This window comes from Parus major, chromosome 3 (assembly GCF_001522545.3).
Source record: "Parus major isolate Abel chromosome 3, Parus_major1.1, whole genome shotgun sequence".
NCBI classification, from domain to species: domain Eukaryota; kingdom Metazoa; phylum Chordata; class Aves; order Passeriformes; family Paridae; genus Parus; species Parus major.
This window is the reverse complement of record NC_031770.1, coordinates 98,799,947-98,822,775: the sequence shown is the minus strand read 5'-3', so window position 1 is coordinate 98,822,775 and position 22,829 is coordinate 98,799,947. Positions and strand designations below refer to the sequence as shown.

The 22,829-nt window shown below is 42.1% G+C and overlaps 2 protein-coding genes across 3 annotated transcripts in view; one reads left to right on the top strand and one right to left on the bottom strand.

The window, feature by feature from the left end:
• PDIA6 (protein disulfide isomerase family A member 6) overlaps nucleotides 1-3,973 on the top strand; it is a 15,364-nt gene extending 11,391 nt beyond the window's left edge. Inside the window, exons 12-13 of the mRNA XM_015621121.1 lie at nucleotides 1,525-1,621; nucleotides 2,358-3,973. Of these exons, the coding sequence (XP_015476607.1) occupies nucleotides 1,525-1,621; nucleotides 2,358-2,426 (166 nt within the window). The 3' untranslated portion in view covers nucleotides 2,427-3,973. The remainder of the gene's footprint in view (nucleotides 1-1,524; nucleotides 1,622-2,357) is intronic.
• Nucleotides 3,874-22,829, bottom strand: ATP6V1C2 (ATPase H+ transporting V1 subunit C2). Of its 2 annotated transcripts, XM_033513065.1 has the most exons (13): nucleotides 22,704-22,829; nucleotides 21,880-22,038; nucleotides 20,656-20,723; nucleotides 15,305-15,390; nucleotides 11,144-11,238; nucleotides 10,364-10,455; nucleotides 8,660-8,758; nucleotides 7,546-7,614; nucleotides 6,532-6,624; nucleotides 6,023-6,116; nucleotides 5,629-5,726; nucleotides 5,081-5,210; nucleotides 3,874-4,269 (listed from the first exon to the last, which is right to left on the bottom strand). In XM_033513065.1, the coding sequence occupies exons 2-13, from the start codon at nucleotides 22,006-22,008 to the stop codon at nucleotides 4,174-4,176; spliced, it is 1,149 nt and encodes a 382-aa protein (XP_033368956.1). In that variant the 5' UTR covers nucleotides 22,009-22,038; nucleotides 22,704-22,829; the 3' UTR covers nucleotides 3,874-4,173. The 2 variants fall into 2 exon arrangements, with proteins under 2 accessions (XP_033368956.1, XP_018861521.1); XM_019005976.2 differs by lacking the exon at nucleotides 22,704-22,829 and having other exon boundaries at nucleotides 21,880-22,419.

The window sequence follows — 22,829 nt, the reverse complement described above, 5'->3', positions numbered from 1 at the left end:
TGTATATGTTACTGTTCATCTTTTGTATTCAGTTTGGTCCTGTCTTCACCCTCCCACCTTTCCATTCTCCTGGCACTTGATAAATTGATTGGGAGAGTTGAAACAATCCATCCAAAAAGTCAATAGCTCACTGCTCAGTACAAGTCCTGTGAAACTGCCTCTTGTGTAGCTGGGCAAGAGCCAGTGCTGAGAATGGGAGAGGAAACAGAGGGGATGACAGAATGTGGCAGCAGCACTGAAACAGAGCAGCTAAACTTAAACTGTTACTTTAGTGTGGTCTAAGTGAAGTGGGAACTCTGCTTCTACATAAAGTATCAGCTGCCATAAGTTATGCAAAAGCCCTTGAGACCTTCCAATAGAAGTGTTATTTCCATGTCTATCCTTGGAGAATGGCAGCAAATGCAAATACAGCAGCATCTCATCACCTTGCCATAAGAAGCACATTAATTGAATGCAGTTCCTACTGGATTAATGGAATTAGTGCTATATTCTTACCTGTGAAAGTGATCAGACTTTCTTCTTAATGTCAAAAAAAAAGGAACATTCTTAGGGCATCAAGTTAAATTCAGGATACAGAAGAAAGAAGAGAAATACCAGATAGTTTATACTAATGTACATGAAAGTGCCTACCTTTGTCAGACATGGCAAATTTTCTTAGTCTATAAAGTCCATCTTAGTGAAGCCTCTCCTGTGTGAGGCTGGATGATGCTTTTAGGGCACAACAGCCAATTTAACAGCTTACATTGCATTAGGTAATTGGTTTGGTATTGTCTTATGCAGCTCTACTTGCTAGAATAATCTCTTCCTGACACTTGAGCTCAGCTGTGTTGCTTAGAGAAAGCAGTATAACCACAGCTGGTGTGGCTGGCCATTCACTCAGCTGCTGTAGGCAGCTTCTGCAATCTAATAGGCAATCTCAGCACTGCTGACTGCAAATATGGAAACTGGTACTGTGAAGAGCATAAAAACTGAGAACTCCACTTGAGGAGGAGTAGTAATTTACTCTTATTTGCCTCCAAAAGATGCAAAGGAATTAGCTCCTCTGGGTTTTATTGCTGGGCTTACTGAGCAAGCCTAACTAGCAAGTTCAGGATGGAGTGTCTCAAACAAAGCTGGTTACCCTTGTACCCTTTGGAGCCCAGGGATGCTGTCTCCACTAAAGAAGATCACAGGTGATTGCAAGTAACATTTGCAGGTGACTTCCAGAACAAGATTTACAGGCTCCCCTTGGAGTTGCCGTAAGTGATAAACTGTTAAAGAGGCTGCACTTATCTGTGATTTTTACACTGCTGAAATATAAAATAGTGTATCTCAGATGTCTTTGAATGCAGTCATAAATTTTCAATGTTGCTCAGAGGGCTCTGTGATTTTCTGCTTCTTGAAGTTTTTGCAGCCAGACAGTTTAGATCTACTTAATGAGATGAAATCTTGAGCTTGTATTCCCCTTATCTGAAGCAGGCTCTGTTCCAGGTGGATGGAGGTTGGGGGAATTTCTTAAATTTAACTTTACTTGTTTTTCCTCAGGGAACTCTCAGTTGGTCGTGGATCTACAGCACCAGTGGGTGGTGGAGCTTTCCCCAAAATTCATTCAGTTGAACCTTGGGATGGCAAAGATGGTGAGGTAAGAGGTGCTCCATTTCTGAAAGTGTTGAGGAGTTGCTGTGTTCAGCAGTGATGGGATAGAATAACTAACACCTGTCAGTGTGAAAGTTCTTGTTCTTACAAGATTATGGCAAGTTGTGTTGATGGTTTCCCATTATCTTAATCCTGCCAGCAGACCATATGTTACATTGATCATCTGACATTGTGGACCAGATGTTCCTGCCTAACTGTTAGGATGTGATCTGAAAGCTGGATCCCTTGAGGCAGAAATGTATTACCAGTGCTGACTAAGGGAGGTGGTAGTGCATGCATTCAAAACCCCACTGTTGTGGAGACTTGGGTTCTGCAATATGCTGATCTTGCCATCAAGGTCTTAATGCCAGAAAGCTTGTCAGGTAAAGCCTGTGTAATAAATACATGGTGACAAAGTCTACCTTCTTAAGGTAAACCAAAGTTTTTAGTTTTTGCGGTCCTTTGATCTACTTCAGATAGATAAAAACATGGAATATGGTATATTTTTGTTACATAGTTTATTTGTATAGCCTTCATCTGGAGTATTTTGGTTAGTAAAAAACAACCCTCTAGTCTAAACTCTGACCACTTGTCCTGTGCTTAATGCACTTGGAGTTTTCTGAATGAAAGAGATGACAGGAGAGAGCTTTACTCCCAGAATGAAGTAAGAATCTTTCCAACTCAGGGTTCTCCTGGCATTAAGCATTTCTAAGCATGTACTCAAAACTTTCCCTTTTTAACAGCTTCCAGTTGAAGATGACATTGATCTCAGTGATGTGGATCTGGATGACTGGGATAAAGATGAGCTGTGAGATCTTCAGAAACTTCTTTTCTTGGGAGAGACTGCGCAGCAGTTTGCAGCCTGGATCACAATCAGACAGATATTTCAGTGGCCTTTTTATGGAGAAGTAGCACATGACACACTGTGCTGTTGGATGCACTGCAGCAGTGGACTGTACGCATCTCAAGAAAACATTGCAGAAATTCTATGAATTGTCATAACCAGTAAACTTGATTGTATTCTGTGTAACAAATATTTTGAGGACAACATGGATATTTCTTTGGAACATCTTGGGTTTTATTTTGTTGATAATGTGCTGTTTGAGTGTTACTGGAGGCTGTTAGTGTAACCAATTTTAACTGTAATTTTTTTCATGGAGGTGGAACCTGCTCAGCTTCTGTTTCAATTAAAGAATAAAATATTTTTTGACACACTGTGTTAGTGTTGTATAGAGTAAGAAAAGTGCACATAGTACAAGCAGTCCCATTTTGGATGACTCTTGAAAGTGAACTGTAGAATAGAGGCTTGTGCAGAAGGCAGTCCTAAACCACCTCCTTGCTGTGAGATCTTGACAGTTTGGCCTAAAGCCTGGTAAGATGGACAATCTTAGTTTAAATGCTCTTCAGTCTTCCTTTTCCTATTCCTTCTCAGGGGCTTTCTCTTTATTTGTGCCAGACTTCATAAGATCATTAATATAATGGAAGTGGGGTTGCTGCTGCAGTGAGAGATGCTGGGAGCAGTTGATCTTTCCCCTGGATTAGTGATGAAGCTAATCTGTGTTCTAGGGCATAAGGATTTCCAGGTGCTAACAGAACACCACCCTGGTGCTGTCTCCAGCAAATTGGGTAATATTTCTTCACTTCCCATCTGGCATTGTTTTGATCTGAAATTGCTATTTCCTTTAGAAGGGGAATCAGGACTGTGAATAGGGATGGATAGTGCTGCTTTTTTAATAAAAATACTATTATTTTATTGCTCTCCATGTCTTGTATATTGGTGTCTAGTGAAGTGACCCTGATGTGATCAGCTTGTTTATAAATAATGAATGAAAGAGCTGAAAGATTCCCCTTCTTTCAAGGAAATAACATAATATGGATATTTGTCATCTGGTGTCTGTAAGAGATTGCCCATAGCTCATCCCTGTGAAAGGCAGTGCTGGAACCATGGGCAGCCAGCAGTAACTGCTAATTCTGTGCAGATGTGCTGCAGCTCTTAAATCACCACAACAGATGAGCTGTAATGGAACTGCTAACTGAAATATCTTTGCAAAAATTAAACTCATGAGTACTTGGGACTGTAAGTCATATTATGGTAAGTTCCACAGCACATTTGAGGATCTTTCCTCTTCAGCTTTTGGGGTTTTTTTTTTGTTAAATTAAAGGAGCTTTGGGCTTTGCTCTGATGCTTTCTACTTTTTCTGTTTGGACTTTTTTTAAGTTTGCTTTGTTAGAAAAAAGAGGACTGTGTACACCTAGTAGTTCCATTAGCCACCACACTTTTTCAATTGTTTTATTTCAAGTCCAGTAGGTATTCCATCTTTGTAATTTACCAAAAAAAAAAATAAATACTACCATAGTACCTCTGCCTCTGAAATATGTTTTTGTAAAACTATGAATAAGAGAACTTACATTGTAGTCACTGTAAAAATTACTAGAAGTGGTAGGAAGATCATCCTGCTACAGCATCTGCATTTCAATTTGACTTTCAGCAGCTAAAGATTGTTTTACAGTAACATGAGAGTCTTGAAAATTAATAGATGAAGCTTGAGCAATTCTTCTTTAACTGCAGTCAAGAAGACTGAGGTCAATCTTGAAATAGACATAAGGATAGTATTCTTGATTACTCAGTTGTAACCCAGGGATGTCCATGCCAGGCTGCAAAAGGAAAGTAATGGTTTTAGTACCAGTAAACCTGTGCAGTCCCAAGCTGCAGGGGATTGCTTTTGTGCTCCCTTCTCACAGGTGCAATGGAGCTTTGTATGTGCTGTGCTTAAGGTGGGGAATTCACCACAGAGAATATGCTCTGCTGCTTGTTTCAGGCTGCCTAATGTAATTGAGAATTCATGCCTATGCTGTTATGAACTTGGAGCATTTTAGAGTGCTTCAGCTCTACAGCAACCCATCTCTGTTCTCACTTCATGCAGTAGGACCTGTGCTTGCTGGTTTTAGGCTGTTTTAAAGGCCTGCTAGCTCATTTATTGCTTTAGCCTGAATTGTTTTGAATTGTAATTCAGGATATGGGGAAGGAGAAAGCAAGTACTGCTTCTTGTTGAGGATCTAGGTTATTTATGAATGACAGCCTTTTACAGGGGACAGAGGCATCACAGTCCTAAGATTTAGTTCCAAATTAATTTTTTTGCTTGTGTTGATCTGAATGTTTACAGTAGATTTTAAGCTTTTTACATAGAGGAGTGGCCATAACTGAGCAGACCTATTTTGTTCTGGTAGCTGTAAACATCAGATGCTTCAACAGAACATGCAGGCAATCTCTCAGCATCTTCATCATAATCTGAGCCTACCCTAATCCAGTCTGTAACCAACTGGGATTAGAGCTGCATCCAGGGCTCCTACCATTGCAAGATGTGAGGAGATGCATGCTTTAACCCCAGGACAGTGGGTTCAGTTCAGGACAATTCATTTGGCTGAGAGAGGCTACAGCATGTGCACTTGCAGTCCAAATACATACATCCATTATACTTGCTGCTGCAACTTCATCCAGATGTTTGAAGACCAGGTTCAGGACGTCTCTCAGGCGCTTCACAGACTTCCTATTTGGCTGCAGCAGCATTGCTTGGAAATTCACAGGGAGGCCATACCTCAGAACACAACATACATGATCATCAGCTGGGAAGGGACACAGCTGTCTGCTCGTGCCTTTCTCCCTTCTCAGCCTCCAGACATGCCCTCTGTGGTGTGTTGTGGAAACAATGCTGCCTCTTACTGGAAAGCATTTCTTTTTTGAAGCCAAAAGTCAACTAAATAGTGTCTTTTTGTTTTTCCCTTCCCTGTAAGTGCGCCCAGAGAATTGTTTTTCATCAGATTCATATGTCACCTTTTTTGTGGACATCTGTATTGTCCCCTGTGAGCTCCTGGAGTGAAGTGTGTAAGGCACACACCTCGAGCAAGACAAAACAAGGTGTGTAAGGATTCTTCCCACAAAGGAACTGCACCAGGAAGAGAGCTGTACATTTTGACTTCCCCAGGAACCTCTGCCTGCACTCTGTGTCTACTCACCTCAGCACAGATTCAACAAAAACTCTCAAGGCTTTCACATGAATCCAAGCAACAAATGCTTCACTGAAATTCACCTTCAGCCAGCGCAGTAAGGGGCCCTGTGAGAACAGAACAGTGCTGTGATCCCTTCACTGAGTGAAGCAGCTCCGTAGCTAACACTGCCACTGAGGCCATCATGGGCTGCTGGGATAGTTCCCAGGCAGCCTGATAGTGGCTCCCAGTCTATCAGAAACTCGAGTCACTTTGGGCAAATCATGTTATTTTTTCCATGCCCCAGGTTTAATGGAACTCACCAGAGACTGTTGGAACCATAAAACCATTTCTGAGAGAGGTGCTTAGGCTGGTAGCAAAGGCTGCCACTATGGAGGCCACCAACTAACAAGGTGCTACTTACATATTGTTGTTTCTTGTCAGAAGCTAATTTCATCAGCTCTTCCTTTTCACATTTCAGTTCCTTCTCATCATAATAAAATTCTCGAACCATGAACCTACAATTGAATGACATTTGCTCTCACAAGCCTTAGTCCAAGCAATATGCACATTCATTTCTTCTTTGCCGGGAGAACCAGGTATGGGAAGTTGCTAGCCATTTAACAAGTTAAAGTATGTGGGGGGTGGGAGTTGAAATCACCCCTAGAAACACAGCTTTCTGCTGTCAGCAGAATGAGAGCCAAAAGGGCAATTCCAGGATCTGTAACTTGGAGCTTAAAGAACAGGATCACTGATTTTGCTACCACAGCTCCTTCCCAACCTGCCCTCTCAGAGGCTTTAGGACCAAGAGCAACTCAAGCAGTCAAGAAGTCCTAAAACAAGTGATGGATTCAGCAAGCTGCACACACAGCAAGCCTCACATGATTCTCATCTCTTGCTAGCTTGTCCTGCCCAGCAGTCAGGGCCTCTTACCTGTTCTCCCGGGCTTTAGCCTTAAAGTCATCCATCACTTTTCTAAACAGGGTCACAGTGAAGAGTCCTCCCTCTGCATCCTCAGCAATCATTCTGTGGGAGGGAAATCCACTGCTGTGATTTGACATGGCAAACCCCTCATCCCTTTTTTGCCTACCTCACCTTCCCCTTTTGCAATTATTTTTTAGTTTCATTTATGATACTGAACAATGCCCTTCTTTTTGAAAACTGCTGTGACAGAAACAGGGAACGATGATTTGACTTGCACTGGCTACTCTATTTCAATGTAAAACTCAATTTGTTTAGTTCCTGAACCAATAATACACACACATTCTGCCTGTCTGCCTGATTTTTCTGTTTCCTGGTATCATTCCCCCAACTTAACATGGACTTATGTTTTTGAGACAGGCAGTAGGCAAGACAGCTTGTTTCTTTCTCTGTGCTTTCTACCTTCTCCATTTCAGGTAATACCACTGTCAGCTCTCGTGCCCTGGACTGGATCTCATAGTCTGCATGAGCTGAGCAATGGAATATTTAAGTCCTGTGAAAGATTTTTTTACCTGAGGTGAAAGGATGAATTAATATGGCTTTTGCTAGTGCAAATAACAGTATGCTGAATTATTCTATGCTACAACAGGAAGCAATTAAAAATGCAGATTTAGTTTTTCATCTTTTTACAAAGTACTTTCCATAAAGCTCTATGTGATTGCATGTGTCTGAACTATACCTCCATTAATATAATAAATTGCCTGTTTTACACAAAAAGAAGCAGCAGCCTGGTTGAAAGTAAAAAGAAACAGATTACTGGAAAAGGGAACAAGCTAATTGTAAAAACAATTACTTTTTCTTTCATCTGTACTTCCTTTCAACAAACTAAATTCTATTTGAATTGCAAATACATTAATGTGGAGCCTATGCATTAGACCAGTGATTTCCTCCAGGATCCACTAATTTGAGAGGCTGAATCATGACAGGGATCACTGAAACAAATACAGAGCTTGGAATTTCACTTACTTGGTGGAGCGAGGTACTACCATATCTGAGAGTGATTCATAGGTCTTCTGCCACTGTAGGTAGCTCGACCTTTGAGCAACACAAAACAAAGCACAGTAAATAAATACTATATACTGGAAAGCAAATGTTGATATATGTCGTTAATTAAGCTAATAACTTAGGTTAGAAGGGTTGAGCTCTTTGTGCTGGGTTATGTCATTAAGACACATTAAGCCTCTCCTATCCTTTCTTCTCCTAGTCACCAGCTGAGAAGATGCTTTCCTCAGTGCTACACCCTCAGTCTTCACTGAGGATCTTGGCTGGAGGAAGGGTCAACATCAGTAAGCTGATGGTGGGAAGAACATGGCATATACTTCCAGACTGCCCACACAGTATCCCTTGCTCCAGGACACCTGCACAAGCTGCCCATGGGTAGGTGTGCTACATCTGCTATGTGAAATTCCAGAGCTGATCTGGTGCTAGACTGCACTCCTGGTGAATGCCAACACTGTGAGAAAGGGAACAGGGGGATGGTAAGAGTTTGCAAAGAGAGAAGTCTTTTTTTAGTGTGAATAAACTCAGATAATGAAGTCAACAAACTTAGATAGCTTTTTGCAACCTGGTTTTCAGAGACAGAAGAGTGATGGTGCTGTATGTGTGTGTTGGGACAGGGCTATATGGAAAGGAAAAGTTTTGTGTAGGGCTCTGAGGAGAACATGGTGTAACTTCCCCATTGGTAGCAGTCATCCTATGTATGGGCACTTAGAAGGGCACAGACACCAGAGAGAGACTGTGAGCTGAACAGGTCTAATTCCTTTTAGAAACTGGTTGTGCTACTGTAAGCATTTCTTTTGGCTCATACTATTCCTATCAGGAGACTGAGAATCCACTAATAACCATAGAAAAACCTACATGTTAATTGTCCTGCTCTAACTTTGACACAGTCTTTGTCTCTCTCTTTTGTGCTTGCACTGCTCTTGGGAGAAACTGTTCTTTCTTCTTTGCTAAGGGCTCCACCTGTGTCCCAGTCAGGGCACTCATGTGCTGCCCCAACCTGACCTGGTATCACCTGGTTCTGGAGCTTAGGCCTGGCACTCAGTGCCACACGGGGTGTGTGCACACACTGTTGCCTTACTTTGGCACCACGACGAGCAGCGTGATAAGATACTCGGAATTCAGAACAAAGTCTTCTTTGTGCACAATGTCTGCCAGGGTCCGAGTCAGCAGATTTCCCCTACAGTGAAGAAGACAAAGTAAAAATAACAGTAGCAGGAACTCCTCAGTGGAACATTGGAGGCATTGTGCTGTGGGTGGAAATGCCAACAGTATATACTGGGGTAGAAGAAAGCCCAGAAGGACGTGGCTAAAGGACACAGCTACACTTCTGAAACGGCTGTTTCATTATTTTTACTACAACTAAAAGAATCAAAAAGTAACTACTAAGAACACAATATTGGTGACTAGCAGGAGGCCAGTTTATGCCCTTTATGTAAAATTACACCTGCTGTTCTGCTGCTGTAAGGATGTAAATACTTGGGAAGTGCACATCTGCTCCCAGTCATTACCACATCTTGTGGGAATCACCTGCTCTCTCAGGAAGCCTGACCATGCTGCAGGGAGTGAGCCATGTAAGTACAGACCTAAGCCATCACAGCAGCCTGGCATTCCTGGTCTGCTGTGGGCAGGCACACTGAGACACTTCCTGCTGAACAGAAGCAGGAGCAGTAGTCAGTCACACACAGGAGCAACCTGCAGGAGACTAAGCCCACCTGACCACATTAATTCCTAGGACATGAAGGTAGCCAGGGCTGGCTATATAAGGCTGGAAAGCACTAGGTGTGAAGAGGAGCTGCACTCCCAGTCACTGGTCAGGAGTGAAAAAGGACCTAAAATAGTAGTTTTGGTTTGAGATTCACTGGGCCAGTCTAAATATTAACTAATTGGCTAGTTATTTTGCTAGATATTTGTTCAACCCAAATTATTTGGCACTGTAGACACCAGAGTTGTTGGAATTTAAATGTGGATGGAATGGTGACAGAAGATTGTCCCCGGTCACGAGGTCTCCAATCTTCTCCCTCCTCATGCTGCTGGAGCCCTGGCCAGCAGGCTGCCAGTGTGGTTGTGGTGTCAGGCAGCCACCTGTGCCCTGTGCCTAATCCTGAGTAGGAACAGTGGCACATATGAGCCTGTGTTGGGTGAGGGCTTGCACAGCATCATCTAAGTTTCTTTAAATTTACTACTTACTGGATTTTACCAATCTCCCCAGTGATATCCTAGAAAAAACCCCAGGTATCAACGCTGACATAGGCAAAGACCATAAGCAGATGAAGACAGGAGAAAGAACGTTTGGGAAGCCTGAGCAGTGCATTACCTGAACTAACAGAAGGAAAGAAAGAAAACAAAAATATAAATGGTATGCTGGTGAGGTGCAGGATCAAGCAAGATAGAGCTGTTTCCAATGGGAGCTTTGCAAATGCTGCTCAGAACATGTGCACAGCTCCATGTGGCAAAGGAATCCACCAGCTGACACAGTTCAATTAATTTCTGATTTCCTGAAGTCACATCAGAGCAAAACAGTTGACTTTTTCCAAGACTGCCTGCCTCACACTATCAATAAAATCCTATTAGGAACTTAGTCTCCCTGAGCTGATTTTGAAAATATGCTGACCACACCTGTTTTCACTGGGTCTCTGAATGCTCAGCATGTCCCAAAGGAAAAAAGTTGTTCCTACCAGAACACACATGGTCCACTGCACAGCAATGAACCCACTGCACAGCTGTGAACACACACTGCCCTCATTTCAGCCATGCAACAGCATCCCCAGTGCAAAATACTTACATTGTTTTCTTCTCCAGGCTTTGCAAATTTCCTTTAATGTTGTTGTACGCAGCTGATCGGGCCTTTAGGTCTGCTTCTATTTGAGTCACTTGCTAAAACAAAGTGAAAAAAGGGAGTCAGTGCAGTGCTTGAGGCCTTGTTCTCACCTTTGTCCCATTACTACAGCACCTTAACACAGAGACACAGCTGCCAGCTCCCCTAAAATCACTGAGAGAGAGCTTGGGGCCAGAGCTCCCCTGGGGCAAAGGCTCCTGTAGAAAGTAGTCAGCTGTTGCTGTTGGTGTGCTAGAGCTGTACCTAAGGGGCAAGTTCATGGTTTTATTTGTTACCTACACTGAAAACAACAACACATTATGCCTTTCTGACTGAACTGACAATCTAAATAATTCATTCAGCCTGAAGGCATTTGATTTGTCAGACCAACAATTTCACAAAGAACATCTCCAAAGTGGAGAATAATATGACACTATATGAAAAAAAAAAAAAAAGAAAATTAAAATGAAGGGGATTAAAGTGCAGAAAACATATCAATGAACTCTAGTGAATCTGATAAAGTGCCATATACTTACAGACTGAATAGGTTTCAATATATGTATCATTATTATTGCAGATAAATTAAAATAATATCAACTGCTTCAGTACAAAGTGTGTGCTTCTGAGCTTGTTCCTGCCCAAACCAAAAGCAAAGCTCCCACTGACTGCCATGAGAGAAAGAATCACAACCAGCCAAAAAGACATGCTTCCCCATGCTGACATCTTAAAATCATGAGTACAATTTACCTTTGTTAATGCTTCTGATATATTCTTCAGTGGCTGCTTTATGGGATATTTGGCCATGTCCCACTCAAACCGTGTCAAGTAGCTAATTAGGTCAACTGAAAATGCAAAGAGATGCATGAAAGCAGATAGTGTATCAGATGGCAGGTCAAGGTTTGAGAAGTAGTCCCCACTATAGCTTAGGCATAGCTTTGATTAACTTTAGAGTGTTAACTAGAAGCCCACCTCTCAATTATTATAGAGATTTTATCTAGAGCAAATATGCACAGATCCTATGCCCAATATAATCAACTTCTTAAACATCCAAAAACTTAAAAGTTAAACCAAAAATCTTTTCTGCATTGCACCTAACAGTACAGAAAAAGTGTAAAATTATCTGTATCAGTGGGACACAGCAGTGTACAGCTGTTCTTCTTCACAGTAAAACAATTTTGTGTAATCTCAGTCTTGATTTCTTCAATATGCCTGAATTTAATCCCAACAACAGCTATCAGAAAAATACTTTGTGCTGGGGATCAGCAGTAATATTCAGGGTTGCTGAGTGCTTGATCAAAGGTATTAAGAACATAGCAGATGTCACTTCTCTGTGATTCAGTCAAAAGCTCACTAGAAATCAAACAAATGCAGGTGCGATGAGGAATTCCTCATAGACTGCACACAGAGGTCTCCATTTTACACTAAGCTAGAGACTATATATTAGATAAATCCAATCACAGCATCCAAGAACAGAAATTCACAGCAAGGGTCTGTGCATGCAACCCCCAAAACAACGCACAGGAACCCAGGGCTTCCTTCCAGAATGAAGGGGAAATGAATGCATACAACAACCAGCCCCAAGAACAAGATGTTCCTGTTTCACTGTTTGAAGATCGAGGGTTCTTGATGTTAGAAAAAATTTAGCCTGAGTACATTATGGTGCCGAATAAGGAATTCCCCTCCAGCAGCTCATTAAATCAAACAGCTCTTTGTCTGAGTCCTGAGGGCCTTTGGATGTTGAACACACCACTACACAGTGCTCTTGCAGACCTTTATAGGATGGAGCAAAGTCATGCATCCTGCCACAACAAGATGGGCTGGGACTGCCCCCCAGAAGGTTAGGGAGACAAGGGGAAGGCAGAAGGCAGGGTCTCAAGGTCTAGACAAAGAAGCCAGAAGCACTGTCACCTAAAGGGTGGGCTACCTTCCAGACCAGGAGGGTAAAAATGGAGAATGTCTGGGAAGTTGCTCTAAGGTGATAGGGAACAAAACAGCTCAAGGTGCCAAGTAAAAGGACATGCATGCTGGGGCCCTTCAGTGTTCTTTGCTGCCTTGTTCAGGGAGTGAATTCAGTCCCACAGCAAGGTTTGAGCACAATTTCTTATGGTTTACTTTGAGGTTTAGAGGAAAACTTTATGAACCAAGATGCAGGAGAAGGAATGTGAAAAACTGTGTAACTGCCATACCACCAGACTGAGGGTACTCTGCAGTCTCATGTGATACTGAACACCCTTGGCAGGAGAGCACTATCCTTTCCATGGGCTTCTCTCACCCCACAACAGAGTCAGTTTACCCTATTAGATTTCCAAAGCATGGAAAGTCTTATGTTAGGAGAAATAGGCTTCTTAGCAAGAGATAAACTGCCTGGAAGGCAGAGAGCACTTGCCTTGGCACTGTTCTCCCCCTCTTTGAAAACCACAGCCGTGTCAATGTCCCCTACATCCAATGGACAAGAGTCATAGGGCAAAGATCCAACCCTTCCTGCTAATATCTGATCAGGAACAAGCAAATTCTGTACAGGGAGGGTGTAGAAAAGGGGCAAAACTGCAGAAGATTGGGAGAGCTATGACACAGCTGCTGCATGCACAGCTCTCCGTTGATGCCTGCTCATGATCTCTGTGGGGAAGGCAGAGAGGTCGAAAACACTTCAGCAACAAAGTCCACACAGCATTTCAGCATGGGGTACAGAACACAAAGATTTCACCCTGCTGCCTCTCTGCTAAGCTCATGTGTGTAGGCTTTGCAGACACAGGCTCTTTAAAGGCAGACACTGACCTATTTATAGCTGAAGAGAGATAAAAGTTCCCTGAAGAACTTCACATGGCCTTTCTATCCTTACATTTCTTGAATCTCAGCAGCATCCAAATGCTGGCCAGTTGAGCACAGCATGAGTTCTCAGCCCGGTTTCTCAAGCTCACTCCTGAGTGAGCTTGCCAGTGCTAGCTGGCACTGGTGCAGGTTAGTTAAGCAGCCTAACCTTGGGGATGGCACAAACTACTGTCAACACACTAGCAGAGCTGTGTTTAAAATGCCAAGCAGCCCCAGCACCCTGATGCTCCTGGAATGGCATCCCTCATTTATGGAACCTTTCGAGTCACTTTCAAAAGGCTTCACAAAGCTGCCCACCCAGGACAGACGATTCCTACCAGCTCACAGCTGCCCACAGAACCCACAGCCTGAATGTCTCATAAACTAACTTACACACCCAGCTCTAAAATGCAATGTTAAATACTTCCTCTCAAAAACACTTAATTCTCCAAAAATTGTTATTTTTCCCATTTTGCTTTGTTTTGGGCTTACGATAAAGAATGGAATTATTCCACCATTTACCAAATTTTAATATTAATTTAGGTTTAACATTTCCATAAATGGATGAAAATTTGGTATGGATCTTTGAAGAAAAGCTTTACTTACATTTCAAGAAAGGTTGTTTATGCTGTAATGATATATTAAAAGTTTCTATATTACACAAGCACACATTTCCCTCTCTAAGAGAGAAATTTGCATGTGGCTGCTTTCAACCATTGTCCACTGGAAAGTTGAGTGTCTGTGTATGTGTGTCTATGCAAGTTCATGTAACTAAAAGTGATGTATTTTTTACTACTTTGCAATTTTTTTCCTACAAATATAGCAAAAAAGTTTTTAGACACACAGCCATGACCAAACTGTTTTGGGGGTTATATACAAGTGAGCAACATGCAGTGTTACCTAAAACCATCTTGGTATGGTCGAACAGTATGAAACCTGACCACACAGCAAGAAATTGTGTCTTATAATTTTGTTTCTGATTTCACAACCTCAAGGAAGTCTTCAACTTTATAGTTCTTTTGCTAATAAGAAAGGGAAGGAGGAAGAATTGGTACAGTAAAGTTGCTGATGCTTATGAAGACTGACACAGGAATATTAGGGGAATTCTCATATACTAAAGCTGACTTCATTTTTTAAGATGCAGTCAATAATTTTTAAAAGGTTAATGTCCTAATTCAATATGATTTGTTTAGATGACCAAACCCAGACAGAGGAAATTAGTAAGAAATGCAAGCAATTTCCATATCCTTCTAATACAACACATGCAGAGCTGATAGGGAAAAAAATGGTGTAAAAAGAGGAAACAAAAAAAATTAATAAAACCTGTTGTTACTCAAGTCATAGGGATATCGTGATCAAGCTACGAGGTTGTTACTTGAGAAATCCATCGTAACCTGATCACTGTATCTCTACAACCAGACCAAGACTTGTGTCTAGCACTAATATACACAAATGCATGCAACAACACCACAACCATCAGTTCTCAACATACTTTGGAGACATTTCATTTTATCCTTTAGCCCTGAAACACAGTAAGTGTGATTATTGTATTTCTCAAACAGTTGCACTCATCAAACATCAGTTTTATATAATTCAAGGACATTTCTAAGAGAACTTCCTCCCCATCCTTTACTAATACAGGTCTGAAGTACAACATTGCAGAAAAGGGAAATGGAGTGTACACTCTTAGTTTATCCAAAAGCATTATGCTGCAAGTCTGTAATCAGCATGCATACCACATCCAATTTTACATTGTATTTTTCCAGAATAACTGGGGTATGCAAATTACTGACAGATCACTGACAGTTGACACACAGCCATACAGAATGAGATTTAGGTGCCCTTAAGAAGTCAAGCCCAGTCAGGGCACAGAAATGTGCTAGGTCATGTTAGGAGTGAACAAGGATGTCTCTTACTTTCATCTTCACTCCAAAGTTAGCTTCTGCTGAGAAAAATGGGAGCAGGCTAGACATGTTGTTATAAAATGTTGCCGGTGGTTCTCCTTTCTAAAGTGTGTGGGTTTCAATTCCACACATTCATATTCTGAAGCAAGCAAAAGCAGCATCAATGCAATTAAACCCCCACATTCACAGCACCTACCTCCATTGGCCAGAAGGTTTTCCTGGACTTTATCTTTTGAGTCTTCCATAACTTCTCCTATGTACTGGGCTATTTTCCTTATTACGCTTAACAAGAGAAACTTTGTTAGTGAAGAAACAAAATTATTACAAAACAGATTCACAGTGATCTGACAAACACAGAAATACCCAAATAAAACACTTCTGAAGCAGAGCAGGTTAGTTTGCAATTCAGATGTTGAAAAACAAAAAAATCTAGGACACAATGCAGACCCTTTAAATACACTGATCTTGGCAAAAACAGAGGTAACGTCATTTTGCCTGTGCTCTGGACTTAGAAAAGATCAAGATTCAGTCTTCTGTACACTCATTATACACATAGCAGAAACCAGAAGGCAAGACAGGTGAGAAACTCATGTTTAAAACCTCCAAGGAAATTTAGGGAAAGGAGATTACATACAGACATTGACTAAAGATCTGTTCCATAGGATGCTAAAAAAGTCCTTAGAGTTCACTGAGAAAACGTTCTCAGAAAATACTCAAGGGAAAATAGCAGTGTTATCTTGCTTGATGAGGATTTTTTCTTATTCCTTTTCTTTACAGGACTCTTTTTCTCTTCTCTTTTACCATGGTGAACAAGACACTCCTTTAAGGTGTAGGACAACTAGATTCAAATCCTTCTGTCCAATTCAGAGTAGTGATTTGTAGAGAGGCCCTCCTAGAGAACACTGTCTCCACTGTACCACTTACTCTTTGCTTGTTTTAAGAAATGGATTAATCAAGTCCCTCTAGCAGTAGCTCCCCTTGTCTCTAGTCAAAGCACCTGTCTCATACAGGATGAGAGACTTTCTGGTTATTTAAGTATCCTTTTACACTCAAAAATATTCACAGAATTTGGCCTGCAGTTCCCTAGCTGTCCTAGGTTGACTACACTTTGAAAAAAACCCAGCAGCTACCATGTTACTGCCTGACCATTAAACTAGCAGAGACATGAAGTGGACACAATCCTTGGCATTGTGACAGAGAGTGTAACAGCAGGCTTCATTTCTGCTTCATTTATCTTTCCTTACTGAGGGGAGACTACTATAGCTGCAGATGAGCTGGAGACTGAAAGGGCATCTACAGTGTTTGGACAAGATGTGTTGCTGTGACCAATCCTGTGGTTTTCAAGAGCAGGAAAGGGACTTTGGGCCAGGTGTAGATACCAGGAAAGCATCAGAGAAGAGGATTTTTCTTTCATGTGCTGGAAAGCAATTGCATCTGTCTCTGTTATTGTGAAGAAACTTAAAGTCTTGGGAAAGGTTTTCAAGTCCTATGACAGGTAGGAAAAATCAGATTTCTAATGTTGTCAAGAATGCAGTACTTAAAATTTGTGCTGTTTGGGATAAATTCAGTCTGAAGAAGAGAAGATCTTCTTGTCACCTTTCAGTATATAATGGGCTCTTATAAGAAAGTTGGTCAGAGGCTTTTTACCAGTGCCTGTAATGACAGGACAAGAGGCAACACTTTTAAACTAAGAGTAGATTTTGACTGGACATAAAAAAATAATTTTTTTACTACGAAGGTGATGAGGCACTGGCACAGGTTGCACAGGGAAGTTGTAGATGTCCAGTCCCTGGAAGCATTCAAGGCCAGGTTGTATAGGGCTTTGAGCAGCTTGGTCTAATGAAAGATGTTCCTGCCAATGGCAGGAGGTCGGAACTAGAGGATCTCTAAAGTACCCTTTCAACCCAAATCATTCTTCTCATGACCCTGGACAGGCGCAGTTCAGAGTGCCTGTAGGAGGAATCTATACCACTGTGCTCCAGTTCACATCCCTTTCTCAGAGCTGCTGCAGATTTCACCACCTGGCTGCAGCCCTGTAGGGACCCGGCAGCAGCTGGGGGTTGCTGGAGTACAGCAAGTGTTGCCCACACTCAGGCTGTGGGGGGCTTGAGGGATCCAGACAGAGGTTCCCTGACAATTGCAACCTTGCCAAGCACTTCTGCAAATTTCAGCTTGTAAATAAAGCTGGTTGTTGTCTCCTTCACAATGCTCAGAGAGCCCAAAGGAACTTGCAACAAGAGAGCATTGGTAAAACCATAACAGAAGGCTAAAGACATTATAGAGAAAGTAGTTCAAAGGAACATGTGTAAACCAGGAGCTTCTCCAAAGGGCCCAAGCTGTTTTCATTACTCTTGAGTGCATCTGGTGGCTGACCTGACAGGTGGGAGACAGGTCTGGCCTCTCTCCATGGATACAAAGGGTGGGACAGGTGTGTGCTCTCATGCACCTGACAGTCCTACCTGCCCAGGCAGGGCTTGGCTCTCTTCCCACCCACACATCCCATGGTCCCTGCAGCAGGATACAGCCACATTGTGTGTAATACACTGTGCCAGAGGAATGTTCTCCAGTCCTGCCTTAGCCTCTGTGCACATCCTGTGACATGCACACAGGATTCACTCACCCAATACACTTCCTGTGCAAAAACAGAACCCACCCCCTCCACACCACTGATGTCTGGGACAAATGACAGGAATCAGACTCCTGGAGGAACCCCACTGACTACACTGACATCCAACAATGGGAAGCTTTCACAGCCAACCATCAGATCTCTGCCTTTAGATGAGATGAATCCCATCTTGAGCAAATGTCATGATCAAATGATGCATTATAAAGAGTTTCAGCAAAACTGCTTCAAGAAGTAGTAATAAAAATCTATAAAGGCAATAACTCCATTTAACCTACTATTATGTCTTGAGACTGTGATGTTTTGCCTCTGCAATCTGATTGCAACCCTGCATTGTCATTAGCTTCCAAAAAAAAAAGTCTAGCACTCTTTAGGCAATAGTGAGAAAGAAAGGGTGCTATCCACCAGGCCTCTGAAATACTGCAGGGAGCAGAAGTCCTGCAGTCTGAGGCCACTCCCAAGTATGCCACTGACCGAGGAGCAGAGAGAACCCCCGGGTAAGAGTGACCCAGGAGACTGCCAGCTTTTGAGAGAGCTCCATGCTACCACAGGATGACATGGAAAAACACTCCTCCTCCCTGTGTAAATAAATAATAAAAGTATGTGGAAACAATAGCTCCTGCAAACTCTTGCCCCTTCTCTGCTGTCCTGGCAGGAGGCAGTGCTGACAGGTTTGTGCTGCCTGGCGTTACTGGCAGCTGTGTTTATCCAGCAACAGTTCAGCAGGCAGCTCTTTCACGGGACCAGGAATATAAATGTTCAGGTCATCTGAAGAAGGCTTGTAACCCTCTGGATGCCATTTACTTCAACCAAGTGAGAGTGCTTGGCATTTTAACCCTTGAATCTCAATCTAGACAAAAAACCTGAGCGATTTATTTAATACAAAATTCTTTTGTATGTCCTTGTGGGACTCAATCTCCTAATACCTTTGATTATTCTGTTATTTTCTGTTACTACTTGAATGTTACTACTCTAATGCATTTTTCTTATTTTTCAAAACCTCTTTCTTATATTTAAATCTTAATGGTTACCTATCTTGACAGGCAAATGAGACAAACAGGGAGAGTCCTTGCCTCAGCAGATCACAGTGGAAGGGCCTCACTGACCCTCCTGCTCCATGCCTAGAGCCCATCTGAGGGTAAGAGTCATTACTGGCATTAAAGGGACAATTAGTGGAGTAAAGTGGTGTTCAGCTTTAGCAGGCAGCTGTATCATGCTGGCAAGTACAGACAAAGATAACAGAAGGAGTCAGTGAGCCTAAGGAGCTCTGACAGATATTTCACTTCTAACTGCTTTCCATGGTCTTACATGGATTCTGCAGTCAGCTTTTCAGAGGTCCTAACTCTTCACAAAGCTGAGAATTAGTTATGCCTTTCTGAAAAATTAGTTCTGATGATTTCTGGAAGCCCTCAAACCCAGATCAGACAGTTGCTTCCTATCTGCTACCCTGACTAGAGACTCTAGAATCACAGAATATTCTGAGTTGGAAGAAATCCACAGGAATCATCCAACACTTTCCATTAGAACAGACAGCATGTATTGGCACCATCTCTCCCCAAATTTGCCCCCATTTCCACTTCCTCAAGAATTTCTGCCAGTGAAGAAGAAGCTGGAAACATGCTACAAAGAATATGGGGCAGTATTTTTGGCAGGGTCACAATGGAGATGGTTTTGTTGATAAATTAAGTTGCTCTGTCTTGCTTAAAGTCACAGAAAAGCAGTATGGTTTAGTTTTAGGTAGTCCTGTGAGGAGCAGGGTGTTGGACTCAATGATCGTAATAGGTCTGTTTCAACTCAAGATAGGAATCATACTCTATGATTCTAAAAGATCAATCTTGTGTGGAACCCAGAATTATCTATCAGATGCAGTCATTCTAATACAACCCTTATGTAGCATCAGTACAATCAGAAAAAAAAAAAAATAAACTATGGAGAAATGTATTCTAGCAGACCAACTTTTACCTGAACTGCCTAGCATAGATGCAAACAGTTAATATCAGGGTTTCTGTATATCTTTGCAACTGCCACACAAAGATCTATGAAAGGATTGAGCATATTTAGACAAAAGAAAATGCTTATCAGTCCAGACTGGGAGAAAAAAGGCAAAAAGATCCAAAGCTAATGCATGTCTCTGTGACCAAAACTACATGTGAGGTAAGCTGCCAAAGCAAAAAAATAGAACAAAGCAGAAAAACCCAGCAGCTTAAACCTTCACTGCCTCAAAGTCTACCTTGTGCCATATACTATCTTAAAACCTGGCATTTTCTCAGTTTGCACATCATTCTTTTGTACACCCAGGTCAGTTTGTCCCAAAAGACAAACTTGCCAATTGTCAGCAAGCAGATCATGTGAGTCTTTGCTTAATTAGGTTTGATGCAATATGAGTCAATATTCTGTTTTTTAAGGAGTTTAAAAGCCTGAGAGGGAGAGGTCTGGACTTCATTCAAAAGAATATAATCCTTAAAAGTCGTCTATCTAGTTGAAAAGGGATAAAAGGTTCAATAGAAATATTCTGTCAAAACAAAATCAGGAAGGGCTTCACATTCTCTAAGTGTTGTTTTATCAAGTTTCTGGATGAGATGGGAGGATGTTCTTTAAAACAAAAACAAAAGCACAAAACAGAACGAAATAACCCTACAACCCACCATTTGAAGCAGTTTCCTTATGAGAAACAGCTTCCCTAGCAGTGCCATTTGAATGGATTGCTATGCTGACAAAGCTACTATTCAGCTAAATTTTAAGGAATGATCCTTACTTTGTGATAACTCCATGACAGTCAACAGAGGGGTTAAACAAAGCCTAACCACTTTAGTCCAGTTGTAGTCCAGGCTGAACTGAGTCAGACGAGGTGAACACAAGGACATATCATCCCACAAAAACAATGACATTTCTCATTTGTAGGTGGTAAATAAGATCTATTTTACCTTTCAGCAAAGCTATCAAGTTTCCCCAACTCATCTGACAGACCAACAAGAGCATCCAGTGTGCCAACCTGTGTAAAAGATGAGAATTAGGTGAAAGATCCACAACTCTGTTTAAGGCTTTTGTAGGCAGACACTAAAGGAGACTGACTTGTCCTCAGTACATGTGAATTCAACAGTTTGGCAGACCTTTATTTACTTGGTGGAAAATAGTAGCAATTCCTTTACCCAAGAACTAGGGCATAAAAATCCCTTTCCAATAAAGGAAAAAAGTATGTGTAGTCTCAAGATTACACATCAGTGTCTTTCTTCCTGTTTTCACTTCATCCTCTATCATCAAGCTGCATAGAATAGTCTTCAACCAGACAAAACAGTGACTGGAAATGCACACAAATAAAGCACATATACAAACAAGTCAGATGTACTGAGAGAACAAAGGGAAGCAGCACTTATTCAAAAGGGGGTGTCTGTCTGTGTTCTCTATTATTACCAAAGCAAGTCTCTCACAATGTCATTTCTGACCAACATCTGCTTTTTGAATCACTGTCAGTCATAACCCCGTATTTATGGTATTGCAGCATATTGCCAAACCTTTTCGTGTAATGTTGCCAGCTCAACATTGTGTGGGGTCAATCTAAAGGAGAAGAAACAAATTTTATGTAGAACAAATAGGATGTGAATGGGCATCTTCAGATACTCCAAATGCTTTACCTCCTTCAACATAAGAAGACTGTCACCAACCCCAGTGGGGTAAGGTCCACAGATGGTAAAAATAAGGCCCATGGATGATAAAAATCATATCAATCTCAGGTGTGCATACAAAAAAGCAAGTCTTTTATCTGTCAGTAATCTTGCTGCCATGGCTGTGGATAGTCAGCATTAGCAATGCATGTATTACTTTGATGACTAGGAGCAAATTGGACATGGAATGCAAGAGATCAGTTATTTAACATCTCAACATATTCATATATGAATACGTCATGAATAACATATTCAACAACTCATGTTCCTTATACATGTACACTTCCAATGTGAAGCTCAGCTTCAAGCACAAGTACTTATTTCTTTCTGATCCATTTTCAGTTGACTGAACACAACTCATCCCCCAACCACAGTCTCCTTCTACTGTCTGCACATTATCCCAAATGATACATTCCATATTTATCCCAAATTTAGCCCTGGCCAATGCTGCTGTATTGCCCATACACAAACCCCTTCCTCACTTACCTTTAAGTCTGGAATATGGAATTTACTGTTGCTGGACAGGTTGGATTTAGATGTCACAGTGTTCATTCTCTCCCATGCCTGCAGATTTGTTTTGTCTCCCGGGGCAGAAATTAGCCAGAACTCCGACATGATCTAATATTTTCCCTTCACTGCTGGTCACTGTAGAAACCCAAAGCAGGTAAGTGGCTAAAAGAGCACCACACAAAATGCGTTCTTCCCTAAGAACAGAAAGAGGTAGAACAGATCACTGATTTCTTTTCTTCAGAAACACCAGGAGTGTGAGTCAGTTCTGTGTCTCAGGCTGAAATGGAACATGACCTTCTCCAGAATGTCACGGAAAGAGTGTGGCTGTTCCTTCCTTCTCAGGATTGTTCCATCCAGTTTCTGCCTGAAGAAATGAAGCTTTCTCCTCCCCTTTTCCCTCCCAGCCTGTTCCATTTGCCTTGCACTTTAACTTCAGTGCCTATTGTGGAGCTTGGGGGCTTCACCGAACCACACAAATGTAATAAAGAATTTCTGCTTGATAAATATTCTCTCTCAAATTGTTGGACATTTGCAAGGAAAAATGAAAGGAAGACCTCTGCTGAGCACAGAGGTCGCAAAAGATACCACTGGCAAGACGATATTTTGCCCTCTATATTTTTTCTTCCCAAGATAGGGAAGTCCTATCTCCTCGATAGGAAGGAGCTGGAGGAAGGCAAGTCCTGGCGTACAGGGACGGTATCGGCAGAGCCACGCAGATGGAAGTGTGGCGAGAATAGAGGGACAACTACTAGAGGGAAGCAAAGAGATAAGGGCAGAAGAGCGAGTAGCTGGCACCAGACCGCAATCCTCCGTTCCTCCCCGAGAGCTCCCGCGGAGCATCCCCGCCGCACGCCCTCGCTCTCAGCTGTGCGGGACAGGGCAGGTGCGGTCCTCGGTCCCCGCGCCGGGCCCCGCCGTGCCCGAGC

Coding starts and splice junctions, on each gene's coding strand:
- ATP6V1C2 (XM_033513065.1), bottom strand. CDS start 22,008: ATGTCGGAGTTCTGGCTAATTTCTGCCCCGGGAGACAAAACAAATCTG. Junction 15,391..20,655: donor CTTGATAGCTTTGCTGAAAG/GTAAAATAGATC, acceptor TCTCTTGTTAAG/CGTAATAAGGAAAATAGCCC. Junction 7,615..8,659: donor CTGCTCGTCGTGGTGCCAAA/GTAAGGCAACAG, acceptor TGTTGCTCAAAG/GTCGAGCTACCTACAGTGGC.